The 19,490-nt window shown below is 56.5% G+C and overlaps 2 protein-coding genes across 2 annotated transcripts; both read right to left on the reverse strand.

Annotated features, from left to right (window-relative positions):
• Nucleotides 1-3,291: 3,291 nt before the first annotated feature.
• Nucleotides 3,292-11,154, reverse strand: ENO2 (enolase 2). The gene is made up of 12 exons (XM_057557644.1): nt 11,012-11,154; nt 9,767-9,866; nt 9,162-9,257; nt 8,953-9,011; nt 8,595-8,664; nt 7,874-8,007; nt 7,431-7,653; nt 6,214-6,411; nt 5,108-5,309; nt 4,737-4,845; nt 4,516-4,574; nt 3,292-4,210 (listed from the first exon to the last, which is right to left on the reverse strand). The coding sequence occupies exons 2-12, from the start codon at nt 9,849-9,851 to the stop codon at nt 4,141-4,143; spliced, it is 1,305 nt and encodes a 434-aa protein (XP_057413627.1). The 5' UTR covers nt 9,852-9,866; nt 11,012-11,154; the 3' UTR covers nt 3,292-4,140.
• A 340-nt stretch (nt 11,155-11,494) lies between these two features.
• On the reverse strand, nt 11,495-18,509 carry LRRC23 (leucine rich repeat containing 23). Its single transcript, XM_007170133.2, has 8 exons — nt 18,477-18,509; nt 17,804-17,979; nt 17,619-17,728; nt 16,913-17,166; nt 15,344-15,474; nt 14,556-14,692; nt 12,338-12,629; nt 11,495-11,680 (listed from the first exon to the last, which is right to left on the reverse strand). The coding sequence occupies exons 2-7, from the start codon at nt 17,927-17,929 to the stop codon at nt 12,362-12,364; spliced, it is 1,026 nt and encodes a 341-aa protein (XP_007170195.2). The 5' UTR covers nt 17,930-17,979; nt 18,477-18,509; the 3' UTR covers nt 11,495-11,680; nt 12,338-12,361.
• Nucleotides 18,510-19,490: the final 981 nt, after the last annotated feature.

The raw sequence follows: 19,490 nt of genomic DNA on the forward strand, positions 1-19,490 counted from the left end.
AGCTTGGGGTGACAGCGTCTTTGGCGGACATGTAGCAGAAGAGGTTTGGGAGGGCATTTGTGAGAGAGACTGGGATGGAAGTTTGGTGTCATAAGGAGGGGAAGAAATTGAAAAGATGGAGACATACACAGGAGGATGGGGTTTCTGGACGAGAGTGAAGAGTTTGGGGGTGATTGGTGTTGGGGAAAGAACAGCAAATATAAGAATTTGGGGGAATGACAAGTCTAGAGATGTCATGTGGAGAGAGAAGGGAAAGCAAGAGGAACCTTAAGGAAGGATGGAGACGGTGGGACCAGATGCAGATTCTAGGGGACTGGGTTCTGGGAGAGGAAGGTGGAAGATGGGGCGGGGGGATGGCTGGATTCCAAGGGGGGCAGGGGGGTTCCAAAAGAGCTGAGGAGGGTTTCATTTGGCAAGACAAGGTAGACAGAATGGAGTGCGGGTGGAAGGGAGTGGTAATGAAGATGAGAAAGAAATGTAAGATAGACAAGGCCTTTGGTGGCCATGCGGAGGAGGAGGGAAATTCAGTGATAGGGAGGACAAGCTAGGGGAGATGGAAAGGGAAAGCAGTAGAAGGAAATGGTAGGAATGGGGGTGCATGAGCATTCATTTATGGGAGTGGGACACCATCCTCAGGCCCTCTGGCTGGTAGCAGCTCCATTTTCCTTCTCAAATCTGTTCGAAGTCATCACTCACAGTACTTTGGGCTACAGGGAAGGGGTCCGGTGGGGATTAGGCTCCACGTGGAAACAACCCCAGGTGCCCAGGTTCCCCCATCGCGATCATTCTAATGTGGAGACAGTTCCACCCCAGACCCCTCTCCAGGCAGCCTGTGTCCCTGACAGTCCCCAGCCACTCCCAGTCTTCAGCCAGGAGGCCAGCATCCCCAGTCCCCACCCCCCAGAGTCTCCTGGGCTCTCTCCCTGCCCCACACCAAGCAGCAACATCTCTCAGGACAAAGGACACCAAGACGCTGGGTGATTTTTGGCAGCTGAGATTGGGAAGGCCAGAGAATGGGAGGGAGGCAGGCTGGGAAACAGGAAGAGCTGGAGCCGGAGTCTGGATTGGGAGCCCTCAATAGCGCTCCAGACTGGGGCTGGGGCTGGGGCTGGGGGTGGTGTGTGTGTGTGTGAGCCCGCCAGCTAGAGGCCGAGGGTGGGCCCTGAAGGTAGGATCCCACCAGCCTTCTGAGAAGGAAGGAGCTTGGCTCTGTAGCAACTAGTAGATTTTGCCTCATATTTCCCTGGGCCAGGCTCAGCCAAGTTCTAGGAACACCCAGAAGCTCTAAATGGATTCTGTGGCACCGGGGAACCTGAGCAGGAAGGCGTCCCTGGCCTAGGAATGAATCACCACTCTTCAGACTGTTGAACTGGTTGGCACTCACTTTATTACCCCAGTCCCACCTTCCTTATCCCTCAGGGCTTTCCAGACAGCTCCACCCTGCCCGCCCCCGCTGCCCACTCCCTTCATCTGTGTCCTAGGAGAACCCCGGCTCCTTCTCCCCACCCCCCAACTTTGTTCCAAGACTCCTCCTCTCCCCATGGTCCCCCCTCCATTGCATTTCCTCCCTGTCTGCACTGTTCAGTTCAGTCCCCCACTGGGCCCTGGCCCAGGCTCTTCCCAGCTCCTTTCCAGGCCGAGCTCTTCTCCCTCCTTTTTTAACCACTAAGGGATGGGCTAGGATGGTGACATATCTGAGCCTGAAAGAAAAACTTAGGCAGTGGTAGAAATGGGATGAGGAGAGTGAGAAGAGAAGCCAGGGCCTACCCCCTCCAATTCCTCCCCTACCTGAGGGCCGGGCTCACAGTTCAGCTTCAGGGAGCGTCACACACACCCCACCGTCATCCCTCACCCCAGCTCCCTCTCTGGCCCCGGTCCCCCACGACCCACCCGTCTCCAGGCAACGGCACAAAAGGAAAGTGGAGAGAGGGGCCTGGGAGGCCCAGGCAGAGCTAGCTGTAACCCAATCCAAGCCAGTACCTGAGGGGTTGGGGTGTGGGGGGCATGAGAAGGCGACCTAGCAAGGAGGAAAGGGCAGAGGTTAGGAAATGTGGCTCCGACCAGGAGTTACTGAAGAAAGATGGATATAATGGACCCTAGAGAAAAGTACGGTGCACCCCCAAGGGAAACAGAAAGGGGCACCAGGAGACAGCAGAGAAGGGAAAGCTGAGATGCCCGCGCTGGAATGAAGAGGCACAGAGGCCGGGGTGAGAAACTCTTCGACTGAAAAGGGCTGAGTTGTCAGCGACACAGGAGGAGAAAAGCAGAGAAACGGGTCCTGCCCATTACAGAACGAGAATCCTCTTCCAGTCCTGGAGCTGGGCAGGATGGCAGAGGGGGCCCAGGACCAGAACTCAGAGAAGAAACAGAGTGGGAGGCCCACAGAGGGAACAGCCTTGCAATTCCTCCCACCCTCGCCCTGGAGCCAGTGCAGTCAACAGCCTACAGAAGCTTGACTCCCTCTAGTGGCCGCAGCTTCCCCCAGACCCTGCCGGCTCCACCCCAGTATCCGAGCCCTGGAGGGGGCTCCCCCTCCCCCCTCCTCCGCCCCACCCCCCTCCTCCGCCCCCCTCCCCCCTCCTCCCCGGTTGTTCCTGGGTTCCCATCTCAATGCTGGGGCTCCGCTGGAGCTGAAGGGTGATAGTGCATCTCCCCAGCCACACACTGGCACCCTTCTCGCAGGCTGACCCAGGGAGGGGCCCGTTGAGTACCCCAGGTCCTGAATCTCCAGTTTACTGGAAGGCTGTTTCCTCAGGCTTCTGTACCCCCAGTACCATTCTTCCCTCGCTCCATGGTACCATTCTTCCCTCGTACCATCCTTTCCTCCCTGGGTCCCCACCTTGCAAGGGGTGCTGCCCAGGCAGTGCTGGTCCATCCCAGAAGCAGCCAGGACTTGGTCTGGGAGAGGCCCAGTACCGGAGCTGCTCCAGCCCACAGCTTTATCCCTTCTCTGGTCAAGGCCCTTGGTGAATCTGCAAACCCTTTGGATCCCTTTCTCCAAAAATGCATATACACACACAATTTTTGATACTTTTAGGAATTCTGGGACCCCAGGTTAAGAACCCCTAATTCACCTGGGTCCTGGGGCCAGGCTTGCTGCTGACAAGGCAGGGCAATGTGCTCCCTACCTGGCCAGGGTGAGGTAGGCAATGCCATCCTCCTGGCCTATTTGTTGGGTTTCTTCCTCTTTCTGTGCCCTCCCCAGCTCTGCTATCCAGTTTCACCGACTTCCACGAACTCCATCTTCTCTCCCCTCGTGTGGACGAGAGTAAGACTCCTCAGACACAGTAATGCACGGTGACTCAGACTTTAATGGTGGTACTCATTTCAGCGCCACAGAGGTGCTGGCAGCTGTGGAACACGGCACGGGGGAGTGAGACGGTGCTCAGGTGCAGCTGCAGGAAGAACGAACGAGGGGGAAACGGGCTGGGGAGAGAGGGACAGGGGAGGAGCCCCGGGCACACAGCCCCACCTCCGGACCGAGCCAGGCTGCGGTTAAGGCTTGGCACGCACCCAGGAACCATCATCGAGGCCCCTTTCTGTGACCCTTCCCGTTCCAGCAAGACCCCCACCCCAGGCCATCTCAGAATCTACAGTCACATGAAATACAGACACATGGTCCCGTCCAGTCAGGCCAGTTTCTGGCCCTGGAGTTATGAGGAAGTAAATCATTAATAGGATGAATGAAAATTAAATAAATGAATAAATAATATATCAGCGCCTTAGGCCAGGCCTGAGCACGCAGCCAGCACTCCCCTCCACTCAGCACTGCGCAGTTCCTGCCTCATATGCAACCTGGAAACGAACAGACCCAGCGCAAAGCACACATGACACATGGCCCCTCTACACACCGCAACAACCAACCCTGACGTTCCGGCACAGACCCTGATCGGTCTTCCGTGGACGCCCTTACATCCTCAGTCCATGGCCAGTTTTTGAGGAGGGAGAAGAGAAAGGAAGGAGGAGTGGAGAGTGTGGAACCCAGAGTGGGTGAGAGCGGAGACAGCAGGGGCTGGACCAGCCAAGGAGCAGCGCAGCAGGTCAGCCGGGGTGTCTGGGGTGAAATTTCGAGCAGGACCGGAAAGAAGAGGTTCCAGGAGGACGGGCGAGGGGTTCCAAGTCTCCAGGCAGGTAGAGGGATCACAGCACGCTGGGATTGCGGAAATTATGTCCAGCGAAGCGAGCTTCGTCCCCCAGCTCTTCTTCGATTCTGAGAGAGGTGAGTCAGAAAGGAAACAGTCAGGGAAGCAGGAGGACTGCACCCCCCTTCCCATGGGGCCGCCATTCTCCAAGCCCCTCGCACCACCTGCTCCCGGGTCCTGGCCTGAGCGAGGGCATTCCCTGGCTTTCCATGGGCCGTCAATCAGGCCATCTGTAAACCCATCAATCAAAAACAAGTATTTTCTGGATGCCTACTGTTTGTTCTCCAGGCCCCGGGCACTGGAGATGAAATGGTGGAGAAACACAGCTTATAACCCCCTGGGTCCTGGGCTTCCATTCCCCGGGTTCCCTCACCTCATGAGCTGGTTGTACTTAGCCAGACGCTCAGAACGGCATGGGGCACCAGTCTTGATCTGAAACACCCCAAAAGATAAGCAGCTCAGTGGCCGCCCTTTGCCCCGTGAAAGAAAACTTACACTCCCTTGAAATTCCCCCAACACCCGCAAACACCTGGAATGAGAGAGCCACCTGAGCCTAGAACCCACCAATTGCACAAAGGGCTCCCTGGCGCTCACCTGGCCTGTGCACAGCCCTACCACCAGGTCCGCAATGAACGTGTCCTCAGTCTCTCCCGAGCGGTGACTCACCATGACCCCCCAGCCATTCTCCTGGGCCAGCTTGCACCTGCATCCGTACAGCAGCACTGAGCCCCAGCCCCTCACGCCCGCACCCTCTTCTCATCCCCTATGTTGGTCAAGAAACATCTGGAGGGAAGCTGTCCGGGAGGGGAGCAGGGAATCTGGGCGGAGGGAGCAGAACCAGGAGAGCCGTGAAAGTGACTCCAGGTTCCCTGCCCCCTTCAGCACTTGTGGCCAAGACTGGGCTGGGAGCACTGGTGAGAGGCATCCTGCAGAAACGGGCTGAGTCAGGGACGCGAGGCACTCACGCTTGGATGGCTTCGGTGACCGAACCGATCTGGTTGACCTTCAGCAGCAGACAGTTGCAGGCCTTCTCCTCCACGGCCCGCTCGATTCGCTTTGGGTTGGTCACTGTCAGGTCATCACCCACAATCTGGATCCCCACGTTGGCTGTGAACTTGGACCAGGCAGCCCAGTCGTCCTGGTCAAAGGGGTCCTCGATGGAGACCACTGTTGGGAGAGCGATGTGGAAGCTCTGAGTCAGGCAGGAACACCCCGCTTAGATTCCCTGAACGGACAGATCACACCCCCGGGCCAACTCAGCCTCCTCACCCCTGCTTCCCCTGAAATAAGCCTGCCCTCACTGCTTCTTGATTCTTTCATAAAACCTTTCAAAAAACAAGAGTTTAGAAACTTTCTCACAACCTATCTTTGTATTTTCCCATTTTCTACCAGGAAGCCCTTCCTCGTTGCTATTCTAAAAACTTCATTCTGCAATTTATGTCTATTTTCTCTCGCTCTGTCTCAGGAACCGGAAACCAACTGCCTCCATCCAGGGGTAAAAGCCATTGGGGGACCTAGAGAGGGTGATTCAGCACCTCCTCATCCACGTCACGTGCAGCTCCATTCAGCATCCAGTTTTCTTTGTTGTTGTTTTGTTTTGTTTTGTTTTTTGCCACACTGGTGGCTTATGGGATCTTAGTTCCCTGACCAGGGATTGAACCCGTGCCCTCGGCAGTGAAAGCGCAGAGTCCTAACCGCTGGACCGCCAGGGAATTCCCCAGCATCCAGTTTTATCAACCAGAGATCCTGAACTGTGCTAGTTCCAGTCACCCTCTCACCATGCCTGGTTCCTCCCAAACCCGCCCCCTGATCCCAGCAGCTTCAGAGATCATGACTTTAATCAGGGTCCAAAGCAGATGGAACAGATTCACCACATGTACCTGCACATTTGCACGACATCCAAAGCCCAGCCTCTGCAGGAGGCTCCTTCGCCCCATCCCTGGTTCTCAGGTTCTTCTCAGGACATCTCTCCCTGGCACCCGGGTCAGCACCCCCCCGTAAGGTCCAGAGTTGTCCCCAACACATCCCTGCCTGCCCCCTGCCCTCCCCCTGCCACAGCCCTTGCTCTCACCAGGATAGTCCCTGACAAAGTCCTGGTAGAGGGCCCCCAGCTGGTCCCCAGTGATGTATCGGGAAGGATTAGCGGGAGACTTGAAGTCCAAGTCGTATTTGCCATCACGATAAAACTCCGAGGCGGCGACGTCCATGCCAATGACGATCTTTTCTGTGTAGCCAGCCTTGTCAATGGCTTCCTTCACCAGCTCCAAGGCTTGGGATGGAATACAATGGGCGAGGAGGAGTGAGAGAAAGAAAGAAATTCAGAACAGAAGTGGAGGGCTGTTGCTAGGGAGAGGTCTGGTTAAGGTTGTTTTGGGGTTATTCCCAGGTCTGCGACGAGCAGGCCACCTTTTAGAAAGGCAGAGGAATGGAATTGTGTTAATAAGTTTTTTTTTGTTTTTGTTTTGGCCGCACCGCACGGTGTGTGGGATCTTGGTTCCCCGACCAGGGATCGAACCGCAGCCCCTGCATTGGAAGCATGGACTCTTAACCACTGGACCACCAGGGAAGTCCCATAGTTTTGGTTTTTTGTTTGTTTGTTTTGTTTTAAATAGCTATAATTTATTGAGGGTTTAACTATGTCACCTAAGCACTTACACATATGATCTCATTTAATCCTCACAATGATGCTAAGAGGTAGATACTGTTGTTATTCCCATTTTACAGATGAGAAAGACAAGCACAGAGAAGTTAAGTGAGCAAGATCACCAGCCAGTAACTCTTCAAGTCAAGGTTCAAATCCAGGCAATGTGGCCCCAGAAAGTTAACTCTTAGCCACTACCTGCCTGTAGAGTTTCTCTTCACTATAAGGTTTCTACCAGGGCAGAGAAAGACTAGAAATCCTAGAAGTCTAAGAGGTTGGGGTGGGAGTGGGATAGATTTGGAGTGGATTCCCTGGAGTATGGTGTATCTCATCAAACTGAGGATCCATCGGAGTTAAAGGTGGGGATGGATCCCACAGGTCACCTAGACCATCTCCCAGCATCCCCAGGGGCTCCAGTGGGAACTTGCAGATGCTAGCAGATCTGGCTGGGTGGATAAAGAACGTCCCCTTAGGCCTGCATGGGAATTTGTTAGGCCCTCTGGCACCCACTCCAAGGACTGGAACCTCTTGGAATTAGCTCAGGGACCCTCACGCAGCCTCCTCGGGACTTGGTGAAATGTGTGGCCCTTCCTGATGTCCCGGGATGGAGTGAGACTTAGAGCTAGGAGTGGGCCTCCTGGCCTCACCTTCACTGTTCTCCAGGATATTGGGGGCAAAGCCACCTTCATCTCCCACATTGGTGGCATCCTTGCCATACTTGTCCTTGATGACGCCCTTGAGTGTGTGATAGACCTCCGCCCCGAGTCGCATGGCATCCCGAAAGCTCTCGGCGCCCACTGGGAGGATCATAAACTCCTGCATGGCCAGCTTATTCCCAGCATGGGAGCCCCCATTGATCACGTTGAAGGCCTGGGAGCCACAGGAGGACAGAAAAGTCACAGAGCACTTCCCTCTCCGCCCCTGGGAGTGTCAACCCAAAATCCCAAACTTCCTCCAGCTTCCTGGACTCAGAGTCCTCCATCCCCATCCTCTCTCTTTAGCTGCGCCCCATCAGTTTCCTCCCATCAGTCCTCACGAGGCTTCATACTCCCTCCCCACCCACCCCTGGGAGGGGCAGGTCTAGTCTCACCGGCACAGGCAGGATGAGGTCTGAGTTCCCGGCCAGCTGAGCAATGTGGCGGTAGAGGGGCAATTCCTGCTCGGCCGCCCCTGCCTTACATACGGCCAGGGACACACCCAGGATGGCATTGGCCCCAAACTTGGCTGGGAGATTACAGAGGAAGACACTGAGCAAACACGTCCCCTTCCCCTTCCAGGCCTCGCCTCCACCTATACTCCCCAAAAGGAGCCGGTAAAGGAGACCCCCCCCTCCTCCCTCTCCACTCCTGCAACACCTCATGCATCCTCTCCTGAAAATAGTGGGGGGCGTCAAGGGGAGGTGATTGGAAAGGACAGAGAGTGGCACTATTGCTAAACATCCCTGAGACCACAGACTATCTGCCACCAACTCCCCCCTCCTTATGCTGCAAAGTTCTCCCTTCTGTCTAATGTCACTCCCTCCCACTGGCGTTAAACTCATGGTTTCTTGGAGGGCTAGTCCTCCTCGGGTCATCCTTCTCTTTTTTTTTTTTTTTTTTTTTTGGCCACACCTCGCGGCATGCAGGATCTGACCAGGGATCGTACCCGTGCCCCCTGCAGCGGAAGCTCACGCACAGAGTCCTAACCACTGGACCTCCAGGGAAGTCCCAGGTCATCCTTGCTAAGAAGCCCCCCACAGCGCTGGCCCCTCAGTTCTCCATCTGCTCCGTGAGTTCCCTCCCCACCCCCACTCTCTCCCAGCCGCTGCTTACACTTGTTCTCGGTCCCGTCCAAGTCCAACATCAGGTTGTCCAGCTTCTCTTGTTCCACCACAGAGAGACCCTGTGAGCAGAGCCTCCATCACCCAAAGCCAGGATGAAGGCTGGACCCTAAGCCAGAGGGCCCCCTACATCCACACACAGGCTCACATCTAGCCAGGGTCCAGCCAGGTTCCTGCAACAGCGGCCTGTCTGGATTAGGGGACCTGAAGCTCCATGGGAGCAGGGGGCATCCTTCCCCGGTAACCATGATTCCCAAGAGGTGGCCCTTTCTCCCTCTTCTTCATCCTCCCCTAATCCAGGGTTCCTTCCAGGACCCTGGTCCCCACCCCCAGCAAAGAGCGGGCCTCACTGAGCTGATGAGGGCCGGGGCGATGGTGGTGTTGATGTGGTCCACTGCCTTCAGGACACCTAGGGAGAGGTGGAGAGGTCAGGCCGGCTCAGGCCAGGAGGGGCCAGAAGAGAAAAGGTGGGGGGAAGGCATGCAGGAAGAGGGCTGGGGACTGGTGTGAGGTCCCCAGTGGAGGGATGGGAGAGCCAGGAAAAGACAAAGGGCCTCACCTTTGCCTAAGTAACGCTGTTTGTCCCCATCCCTTAGCTCCAGGGCCTCATAAATACCAGTGGAGGCTCCACTGGGCACTGCAGCCCGGAAAAGCCCTGGGAGGGGAACGTGGAGTGAGGATGGAGAGAGAGGACACCACAGGGACCAGGGATTCTTCAGCCTTCCAGCTCTACGCCCCTGCAGCCGCATCCAGCCTTCTTCCCACAGCGCTCCTTAACAACCCCCCGCCTCCCGACCCGGACACACGCACGGAGGCGGATGCACAAGCAGTGGCCTCCTCATCCACCCAACTGAGGTCCCACAGGCCAAGTGGGAACCCACAGAAATGAAGCTATGCAGGCAGCACACATGGTGCAGGCACACACAGCACACACACGCACACACGGTGAACACAGAGGGCAGAGGCAGGGTGTATCACACACTAAACCAGCACACAGAGACCGGCCTATCCTGGCTCCCCGGGACAAGGAGGACCCACCCCGCCCCGCTCCAGGCTCGTTAGCCTGGCCCAGCACCCCATCCCCACTGGGAGTCCCCAGGGAGCCTCCCATGCCAGGCGAGGGCAAAGCCAGCATGGGGGCTGTGGGAAGGCCCTGCCCACTACCTTTGGCAGTGTAGAGATCCACCTCCACCGTGGGATTCCCACGGGAGTCCAGGATCTCCCGGGCCCAGATCTTCTCTATGGACATGATGGCTGGGATCTCCTTGGGTGGAAGGAAAGGAAGGAGAAAGGTAAGAGGCTTAGAGGGGTGGAGCCTGAGACCAGTGGGAGGGGCCAAAGGCTGGGAGGCTGGGAGGGATGGGAAAGAGGTTACCGCACTGGGTGGGGGGTGGCGAGGAGCTGGCTGCAGTCGTCGGCTGTAGAAGGGATCCCTCCCGCCCGTGGGGAGAGTAGAAGGTCAATGCAGTGAGGAAGGGGAGGTCACTGCAGTGGGGGGCGGGGTAGGATCAAAAACGAGATGGGAGGACTCCGCAGTGAGGAGGGGAGGGGCACGGCAGTGGTTCCCTCGCCCCCTCAGCAGCCGGCTGGTGGGGTTCCCCCAGATCTCCTCAGGGCGGTCCGGCTGCTAGGTCTGCATTTCTCCTTGGAGCCCAGAAGAGCATGGGTCGCATGGGCAGCGGGAGGCCTCTCCTCCCGAGCCCCCATCCCCCCCAATCTAACGCTCCAACCCCCACTCCAAGGTCCCAATCTCCCTCCAAATGTACGTCCCTCCTCTTCTCGAGAGATGTGCAGTAGAGAAGTCTGCAGAGAGGGTCCTCACTCTCTGGGGGTTGCCGTGGGGAGGGAGGAGGACGAAGAGAGACCCGTGGGGAGAGGCACAGCTGGGCCGGTCCTCCCCCAGCCCCTAGACAAATTCTCCCGTCTTCCCATCCCTCCCCGGTGCAGTGGAAACACTGTAAGCGGAGTGGGCGATGCGGGAGAGGAGTGGGAGAGGGGCGTCTAGAGGAAGTCTGCGGATGCCGAGGAAGGGTGAGAAAGACATTTCCCCGATGCAAAGCCAAAGGACGTGCCAGGATAAAAATGCACAGCCCGGGGAGACCGCGAAACCTTATCATCGACAGAACCGGAGGCGAAAAGGGGCATGGGGAGGGGGCAGACAGGGTGGAGAAAGGCGCAGTTAGACACAGGTGCGGAGAGGCCTGGCGCGCGAATGAGGAGGGGGCGACAGCCTGAAACCGAGACGAGCGGTCCGGGAAGGCTGGGGAAGGAGGTGCCTGGGGGGCGCGGGTGGCGGAGCAGGTGCGCAGCGCCGCGGGGCGAGGGATGCGCGAGGCCCGGGGAGAGGGGAGGGGGCGCGGCGGCGAGGAGAGGGGGCCGGAGGGGCGCGGGGCTCGGCCGGGGCTTCACCTCGGGGCTGCAGACCCAGCCTGTGGCGGTGGCGCTGTCGGTGGCGCTGGCAGTGGTGGCGGTGGCGGCGCAGAGAGAGCGGGAGTGGCGGTGGCGGTGGCTGCGGAGCCCGGGCGGCGGGCGGGGGAGGCGCGGATAGGGCCGGGCGGGCGCATGTGACCCGGAGCCCCCGATGATTCAGGAGCCGCCAGCGGAGGCGCACGTAGGAGCGCGGGGGCGGTGGGGTGGGGGGGGGGGCCGATGGGATGGGGCGGGGGGGGGGAACCGATGGGATGGGGCGGGGAGGGCAGGAGGAGAGCGATGTGGGAGGGGCCGGGGGCCACCCAGCACCTGGCCCCCCGCCGCCCACGCGCGCTCATACCCACACCCCGACCCCGTGGAAAGTAACAATCTCAGCCTCACGCCAGTGAAGCCCGTGACAGCCTCAGGGTCTCACAAACCCGGTCAGACACAAGAGTATCAAAATGTCTCTTTATTGGAAAAACGAACTGTTCCTAACACTCCAGGCCGCCGCCTCCGCAGTCCCTCCGCAGCCAATTCTTCAAGCATCCCCTGGCCCATCCAGGCCTGGTTCCCACCAGGCCTGCCGGAGGGCTGCTCCCGCCGAGTCACCGCTGCCCAGGTGCCCCTCACGGAGTCTGGGAGGCAGGCTGTGATGAATTCCTAGGCCTGGGGCAAGAGAAGGCGTCCTCTGTCTCCGGAAGAGGGGGTGTGGGCCCCCCCAACTGGGAGTCTCCTCAGTCTTGGGGCCAGCATCTTTGGTCTTCCGGAGGAAGAGGACAGAAGCCAATCCTCTGGGCCCCACTGCACTCCCACTGCTGCCTCTGCCCCATCTGAAGTGCCAGCTGCCGCGCTTCCCTGGTCTCATAGCCTCAGTCCCTTTCTGCCTCATTCTGCCCTCCTTTCTTCCTTCTGCCAGTGTCCTGTTATTTTTAGCTTTGGCTCTTTAGTGCAGGATCTTCCTCTCCTGCCTTCTCCTCTAGGCCCAGCTGCCATCCTCATACACGGCCCCCAACCCCGCCCCCCCCCATGCCCCAGACCCAGCATTTCCCATCAGGTGTGGCCGCCCAGCCCACAGCCACGTCTCTGCCTGCCACCCCATTCATACTGCTCACTCCTCAGGCCTCCTGATGTTTCTCCTAAGCCTCTCTCAGCTCCCCCCAGGCTCTTCTGGTTCTTTCTCCTCCCCCGTGACTCCTAACCCAGGTCTCCCCAAGGGTTCTCCTTGCCTCTGCCTTCCTCAGCCACCTCCTCCTACAGCAACTTCCCTTCCCATCTGCCAGGCCCTTGGCCTCCTCTTCTGGCCTCCCTGCCCCCCTTCCTTACTGTCCTTGGAGGCTCGGGGAACTGCTAGATGGATGACGGGTCCGGTCCCAGTTCGGGCTCGGGCTCAGCCTCCTGCGCCTCCTTCACGCGCTGCCGGGTCGCACCAGCCTCAGCCCGCTCCTCCTCCTCGTAGAGGTCCTTGTCCAGGCGCCCGAGATGCGGCATCTGCGCCAGGGCCTCCTGGCGGTAGTCGTTCTCGTCCGTACACGGGTTGTCCAGCAGCACCAAGGCTCGCAGCTTGGGCAGGTCCCGCAGCTTGGCCAGCTCCCCCAGGTCAGCCACCATGTTGCCCCTGCCGGTGTGGTCGGGAGGGGTTCACGAGGGGACCACGGGCTTCGGAGGCCAGCTACCAGGTATGGGCCCTCAGGGGGAATCTCGCACTGGGCTCCGGTTTCTCTAGAAACATGGCCTCTGTGCATTGGCCTGCCACGCACTGCCAGATTTGCTGCAGAGATGCTGTGTAACCCTACTCCTGTCCTGTCCTGCCCTTCAGGGAATCCCTAGGTGCCACAGTCTATTCTGTAATGGGTCATATTTATCTTTTTGGAACAGCAGAGCTAGGTCTCAGCCCTGTCTTGTAGTTGGGGAGTAGGGGGGAATCTCCTTTGTAGGGACAGATTTCTGTGTCATCACACCTAATCAAAGGTTAGAAGGTAGGACCCGAGCCAGTGGAGAAGGAAATGGGCTCTGGGGTCATGGAGATGGTGCTGTCTTGGTGCTCCCACAGGAAGGAGCCTGGAGCTGGGGACGGGTCGGGGCCTCCCAGCCTGAAGAATAAGCTTCCTCCCCTAAAGTACCTCATTGTAGTATACTGTGTATTGTTTTCATGCTCTTGCCTCACGCCTTTGTGAAATCAGGCTTAAATGTTTCAGCCTTATCTCAAGAGAGGCACTGAACCACTCTGGTGTTTCTCAGGGGCTGGACTGTCCTTGCTTGCAGGTCTTTGGCCCCAGGGGCACCTCCCAGCCACTGAGACAACCCCTCCGCCCCACACTTACTTCCAAACATCCCTGGTAAATAGCCACTGAGGAAGGTCCATTATCCCTGTCTAGACCGTTAACAGGAAAACAATACCCCCTGCACCCTACCAGACCAAGGGGGCAGAGCTAATTAGCAAGAGATCGCTCCAGCAGTCAAAGCAGGACTTTGGGCTTCAAGGTGCAACCACCACTCCCTACTTGGAGACTCTTTTTCCATTGCCAGCCTCGAGGATTTGTCTTTGTTGACGAAGGAGGCAATTTCCTTACATCTTTGCTTAAAGATACACACATAAAATCCTCCATCCGACAAGAGTTGCTGCAAGAAAATCGCCCCTGATCCTCAGTGCCTTTCCAACTAGAGATTGTCTTTTAAATACTCTTCTCGCCTCAAATCTGAGCACGAGGACTTCCCTGGTGGCGCAGTGGTTAAGAATCCGTCTGCCAATTCAGGGGACATGGGTTCGAGCCCTGGTCCGGGAAGATACCACACGCCGCGGAGCAACTAAGCCTGTGCGCCACAGCTACTGAGCCTGCGTCCTAGAGCCCGCGAGCCACAACTACTGAGCCCTCGTGCCACAACTACTGAAGCCCATGCGCCTAGACCTTGTGCCCTGCAACAAGAGAAGCCACCGCAATGAGAAGCCCGTGCACCACAATGAAGAGTAGCCCCTGCTCACCGCAACTAGAGAAAGCCCGCGCAGCAACGAAGACCCAACGCAGCCAAAAATAAATAAATCAATAAATAAATTTATGGAAAAAAAACCCAAAAACAAATCTGAGCATGTCTTGTGTTTTATAGCAGTATGGGGCCATCCCTTACAGGTGGGGCTCAGGAGAAGAGAGGCAGGAAACTGGAAGGGGAATTGGGGCCCAGGAGATGGAGAAGGGCAGGGGGAACTTATATGGGATGGAGCCAGACTGAGTCCCTAAGAACAGGGACCATCTCTGATTCCTTCAGATGGTTCCCAAAACACAGCACAAGGCCTGGCACATAGTACGTTCTCAATATGTGGGTTGAATGAATAGGATTCAGGGTCTCAGGCTACAGAGGTCTCAGTGCTGTAATTAGGACTGATGCAGAAGAAAGTAAGGACAGAAGGGGTGAGGATTAGGACAGAGGATGAGGTGAGAATCTGGGGTGGTCTAGAACTGGGGGGTTGGGACCAGGGAGAAACATAGGGTCAAAGGTGGCTCCTGGTCAGGGGTAGAGGCAAGGTGGGCCTGGAGGGGGTTCATACCTTAGGTTGAGGTACTGCAGTGATTTCATTTCCTTGGAGAAGCCACTCAGAGTTTCAATCTGGTTGTCTCGAAGATGCAAGGTAGTGAGATTGCTTAGGTTTTCCAAGCCTTCCACCTTCTTCAACAGGTTCTGGGCCTAGACCCCAGGATACAGTAGATAGGTTAGGAGAGGGGAGCAGGGAGAGGGAAGGAAATCAGAAAGAGATGCAGCAAAAGAGCAAATCTAAGAGGTAGAGAGGGTACAGGAGGGGAGTGGAGGTGGGTAGAGACCCGTGTAGAGAGTAAAGAATCCAGAAGAAGCTGCCAACCCAGAGAAAGCTCAGCAGTAACCCCTACTGTCCATCCCAGCACAGCCACCTCTGATTAGGGAGGAGATGCTTCAACCCACCGCCCGGGCCAAGAGCCTCACTGCCCCACTGAGGAGAAATGGCTTCAACAGCATCCTGGAATGAGGCAGCTCAAGAGTCTAAAAGCCTAGGCACGTAAGTGGCCTCCTTAGCCTGATCTGTACCTCAGTTATGCACGTGGTGCTGCTACCTGTATCAAAGCAAACTGTCTCTATATTATCCACACATTGTGTATTATCAGCCCTGCTAGGTGGTGAGCACCTTGTCTGTTTTGACTCTGAATCCACACAGCATCTGGCACCAAGTAAGCACTCAGGAAATGATACCAATTATGATGATGATGGTGAAGTTAGTAGGTGAGTCTACTAGAACCAGGCATCCTGGCCCCCAGGACAGTGCCCCCTTCCCGGCACCAACCACCCTCTGACCCAGTGAGCTACCAGGAAGAGGTTCTTCAGCTTAGGAAGGTTGATTCCCAGGGTGCTGTTCAGCTGGTTCCCCCGAAGCTCCAGTGTGTGCAGGCTGATCAGCTTTTGGGGGTCCAGACCTGTCACCATGTGGATGTGGTTCCCTGAGAAGGAGGGTGTCAAGAGTTCAAAGGGGGCTTCCCTGGTGGCGCAGTGGTTGAGAATCCGCCTGCCAATGCAGGGGACACGGGTTCGAGCCCTGGTCTGGGAAGATCCCACATGCCACGGAGCAGCTGGGCCCGTGAGCCACAATTGCTGAGCCTGCGCGTCTGGAGCCTGTGCCCCGCGACGGGAGGGGCCGCGATAGAGAAAGGCCCGCGCACCGCGATGAAGGGCGGTCCCCGCACCGCGATGAAGAGTGGCCCCCACTTGCCGCAACTGGAGAAAGCCCTCGCACGAACCGAAGACCCAACACAGCCAAAAATAAATAAATAAATAAGAAAATCCTTTAAAAAAAAAAAAAAAAAAGAGTTCAAAGGGCCACGTCAAATGTTCAGCAGTAGAGCCTGAATTTGGGGAGCCTCTGCATCATCTTCTCTAATGCCAGGTGATATGAGGAGGGACAGCTCCAGACTTAACAGCTGCGGAGCCCTGGACGGTGGTCTGGCAGTCCAAGGGCCCGATGGATGTGCCCACCTAAGTCTTTGAGGAGTGAATGAGGGGTGCCCAGCAAGCTATATGGCTAACTCCCTCTCCTCCTTCAAGTCTTTGCTCAAATGTCAACTTCCCAATGACACTTGTCCTAACCAACCTGTTTGAAATCGCCACCCCTGCTCCCCCCTTTTCCTTTACCCTGATTTTTTCCATAGCACTTATCTCCTTTTAACATGCTTTATAAATTTACTTATTTTTTTAAATTTTTATTTATTTATTTTTGGCCGTGTTGGGTCTTTTGTTACTGCGCACGGGCTTTCTCTAGTTGCAGTGTGCGGGCTTCTCACTGCGGTGGCTTCTCTTGTTGCGGAACACAGGCTCTAGGCGCGCAGGCATCAGTAGTTGCAGCGCACGGGCTCAGTAGTTGTGGCTCGCGGGCTTAGTTGCTCCGCAGCATGTGGGATCTTCCTGGACCAGGGCTCGAACCCGTGTCCCCTGCATTGGCAGGAGGTTTCTTAACCACTGCGCCACCAGGGAAGTCCCTAAATTTACTTATTTATTGTGATCATTGGGACTTCCCTGATGGTCCGGTGGCTAAGACTCCATGCTTCCACTGCAGGGGATATGGGTTTGATCCCTGCTTGGGGAACTAAGTAAGATCCCGCATGCCACGCAGTGCGGCCAAAAAATAAAAATAAAATACTGATCACTGATCATTGCCTGCCTCCCCTGACTACAATGTAAGCTACAGGAGAATAGGGATTTTCTTTGTTTTGTTCACTGCTACATCTCCAGCACACAGAACTGTCATTGTGAGCCATCATGAGTGTCTGAATGAGTGAATGAATGAATGCAGATTGCTGTGTGGCACAGCCAAGGACCACACTGCCCACTTCTGTTGGCCCCAGGCAAGGAAGGAATCTTGTGAGGCCCATCCTAAGGCCCCACCTTTGAGATCCAGGCTGGCCAGACGAGGATGAGAGATGCCCTCAGTGTCGGTGATCTGGTTATAGGCAAAGCTGGCGATCTGCAGGTAGGGCAGTTCGTTCAACTGGGCACTCCGCAGCCGGTTGCCATCAGCCTTGAGCCAGAGCAGGTGGGTGAGGTAATTGAGTGGGGACAAGTCTGTCAAGTGGTTTTCGGAAACATCCACGTAGCGCAGATGGATGTAGGAACGCAGCAGGTAGATGTCTGTCAGATCCCTAGGAGACGGTAGAGGCCAGGGTCAGGGTTAAGAATCCAGCAAGGACTGTCAGAGGTACTAAAGCAGAGGGCAGTATGAAGATGGCTTAGAGTGGAGAGAAGAGTGGCTGACAGAAGGGAGGGCTGGGGAGGGGGAAGAGAAGGTAGGTGGGTTCTCAAGGGTGGGCAGGGACCTTGTGTCTGTGAAGGGCCGAGAAGCGACACTCTGAAAGACAAGTGAGGGAGTCCAACAGGAATCCCCACCCCCATCCCATACCCTCACAGCCTCCAGTTGCCCAGGCCAGCTCTGACACAGGGAGTCACAGCGTCCTGAAAAGTAGACTCTATCCTTCCCTCCTCGCTGGTCCAAGATGCCAGAGATGCAAACTCAGCCGAAACACCCAGGATGGAGGCTGAGAAAGGACACTGGGTCCCACACCCTCAGACCTCTTCTGGTCCCCCATGAACACACCTGTCTTTAACCTCCAGCTTGACGTAAGCATGGGCCAGTCCATTACCCGTCTTGCAGAGTGCAGAAAGCCCTTCCTTCATCATGTCTTCTGTGAGGGGCGTGGACATCCACTGCAGGAGGAAGCGGACTCAGGCATCCCTTTAACCCCAGCCCTTAATCCCGGCCCCCTGTTTCCAAGCTCTCACTCCCTCAGAGTCTTCTCCCTCTTTCCTGTAGTCCTCCCACTCCTCTGTCTCCTTCTCGTCGTCGTCTTCCCTTTCCAGACCATCCAGGTCTGGCTCAAAGTCTTCCAGATCATCTTCATCTGACATTTTTCTTCCCTGCTGAAGGCTCTGGAGTCAGATCCAGCTAGGTCCCGGCCCTGAGAAAGAAGGTCTCCTCAGCGTCTGCCAACGCTCCCTCCCTCACCTCCATGAATGGGTACCCCTCCCATCACCCTATCACCCCAGACCTGCCAGCGATGCTTCTTTCCTCATCCCTGTGAACATCTCATTTTGACTCCCAACCTCCACTTCATACTTCCCACCAAGGACCCCTCTCACTTGGATGCCTTCCCAGACCCCCAAGACATTTCCTGCCTTTCTCAGGGGCTCCAACTCCTCCACCAGCTCGGTGTCCAGCTTCCTGGACTTCCCTCTCCTTAGTTCTTCCCACTTCTGCCTTAAGCCACGTTCTCCTCCAAACCTCCCTACCGCCCCCTCCCATCCCCTTCCATCTCTATAACCCCTGCTCTACTCCTTTCTTCTAACTCTCCCACGCCGCGTAGACCCATTTCCCTGTCCCCTCTGGGACACCAGCCTGACGCGCGGCCTCCAACCCTCCCACTCAATCAAGCCTCCTTTGCAAAGGGGCGCAGACCCTGGTTCTGCTCAACTAGAAGCTGTACTGGAGAGGTCTTGGCCCCGAGAAGGGAGGACTGTTTGGTAGAGGGCAAGGGAGAAGGAGTTGTGTACTGCTGTTGTGGCAACGGGGGGGCCGGGCACTCGCCTTCCGCAGCTGGCAGCCGTTGAGAGAAGAGCTGCGAATAACCGAACTGAAAATCCGCCCCGAAGCAAGTGGACCGGTTGTTGCCTGGTTACGAGCCTAATCTCCCAGTCCTAGAAACCCGGATGAGGGGCGGTAATTGGCCCGCGGCTAAAAAAGCCAGCGGGCGTGGCTTAGTAGAGCTGAGGGGCGGGACAGGGGCGGGGCTAGCCATTGCATCATGCGAGACCTTAAAGGAATCGGACAACCTCAATGCAGAAGTACTGTGAATTCAAAAGAAACTCATTCCCTGATACAAAAGGTGGGGAAGAAGGGCAAGAAATACCAAGTGGTGGGTGGCACAGTGGTTAAGAATCCACCTGCCAATGCTAGGGGGCACGGGTTCGAGCCCTGGTCCGGGAAAATCCTACGTGCCGCGGAGCAACTAAGCCCGTGCGCCACAACTACTGAGCCTGCGCTCTAGAGCCTGCGAACCACAACTACTGAAGCCCAAGTGCCACAACTACTGAAGCCTGCGCGCCTAGAGCCTGTGCTCCCAACAAGAGAAGCCACTGCAATGAGAATGGTCTGATGGCAGATGTGTTGAGCTGAAAATCGGGAAAAACTACCTCCTGCCCTGTCCGGCTTGGCTAATATAGTTCACAGACAAATCTGTTCACTTGGTATCATGGGGTTTTAAAGTCAGAGAGAGCAGGTTCCAAACCCACTCCACCACTTACTAGCTGCGTGTTCCTCAGCAGGTTATATCATTTTACTGAGGTTTCATTCTCACATTTTTAAAAAATATATATATATATATTTTTTTTTTAATAAATTTATTTATTTATTTTGGGCTGTGTTGGGTCTTCGTTTCTGTGCGAGGGCTTTCTCTAGTTGCGGCAAGCGGGG

The sequence above is a fragment of the Balaenoptera acutorostrata genome, chromosome 11 (genome assembly GCF_949987535.1).
Source record: "Balaenoptera acutorostrata chromosome 11, mBalAcu1.1, whole genome shotgun sequence".
In the NCBI taxonomy this organism is placed as follows: domain Eukaryota; kingdom Metazoa; phylum Chordata; class Mammalia; order Artiodactyla; family Balaenopteridae; genus Balaenoptera; species Balaenoptera acutorostrata.

What these genes read in the sequence shown, in the direction of transcription:
- ENO2 (XM_057557644.1), bottom strand. Translation starts at nt 9,851, where the DNA reads ATGTCCATAGAGAAGATCTGGGCCCGGGAGATCCTGGACTCCCGTGGG. An exon ending in GGATCTCTACACTGCCAAAG is followed by an intron (nt 9,258 to 9,766) that starts GTAGTGGGCAGG and finishes TTCCCCTCCCAG; the next exon opens with GGCTTTTCCGGGCTGCAGTG. An exon ending in ACCTCATCCTGCCTGTGCCG is followed by an intron (nt 7,654 to 7,873) that starts GTGAGACTAGAC and finishes TGTGGCTCCCAG; the next exon opens with GCCTTCAACGTGATCAATGG.
- LRRC23 (XM_007170133.2), bottom strand. Translation starts at nt 17,929, where the DNA reads ATGTCAGATGAAGATGATCTGGAAGACTTTGAGCCAGACCTGGATGGT. An exon ending in AGGGAGAAGACTCTGAGGGA is followed by an intron (nt 17,729 to 17,803) that starts GTGAGAGCTTGG and finishes TTCCTCCTGCAG; the next exon opens with TGGATGTCCACGCCCCTCAC. An exon ending in AGCTGAAGAACCTCTTCCTG is followed by an intron (nt 14,693 to 15,343) that starts GTAGCTCACTGG and finishes CCTGGGGTCTAG; the next exon opens with GCCCAGAACCTGTTGAAGAA.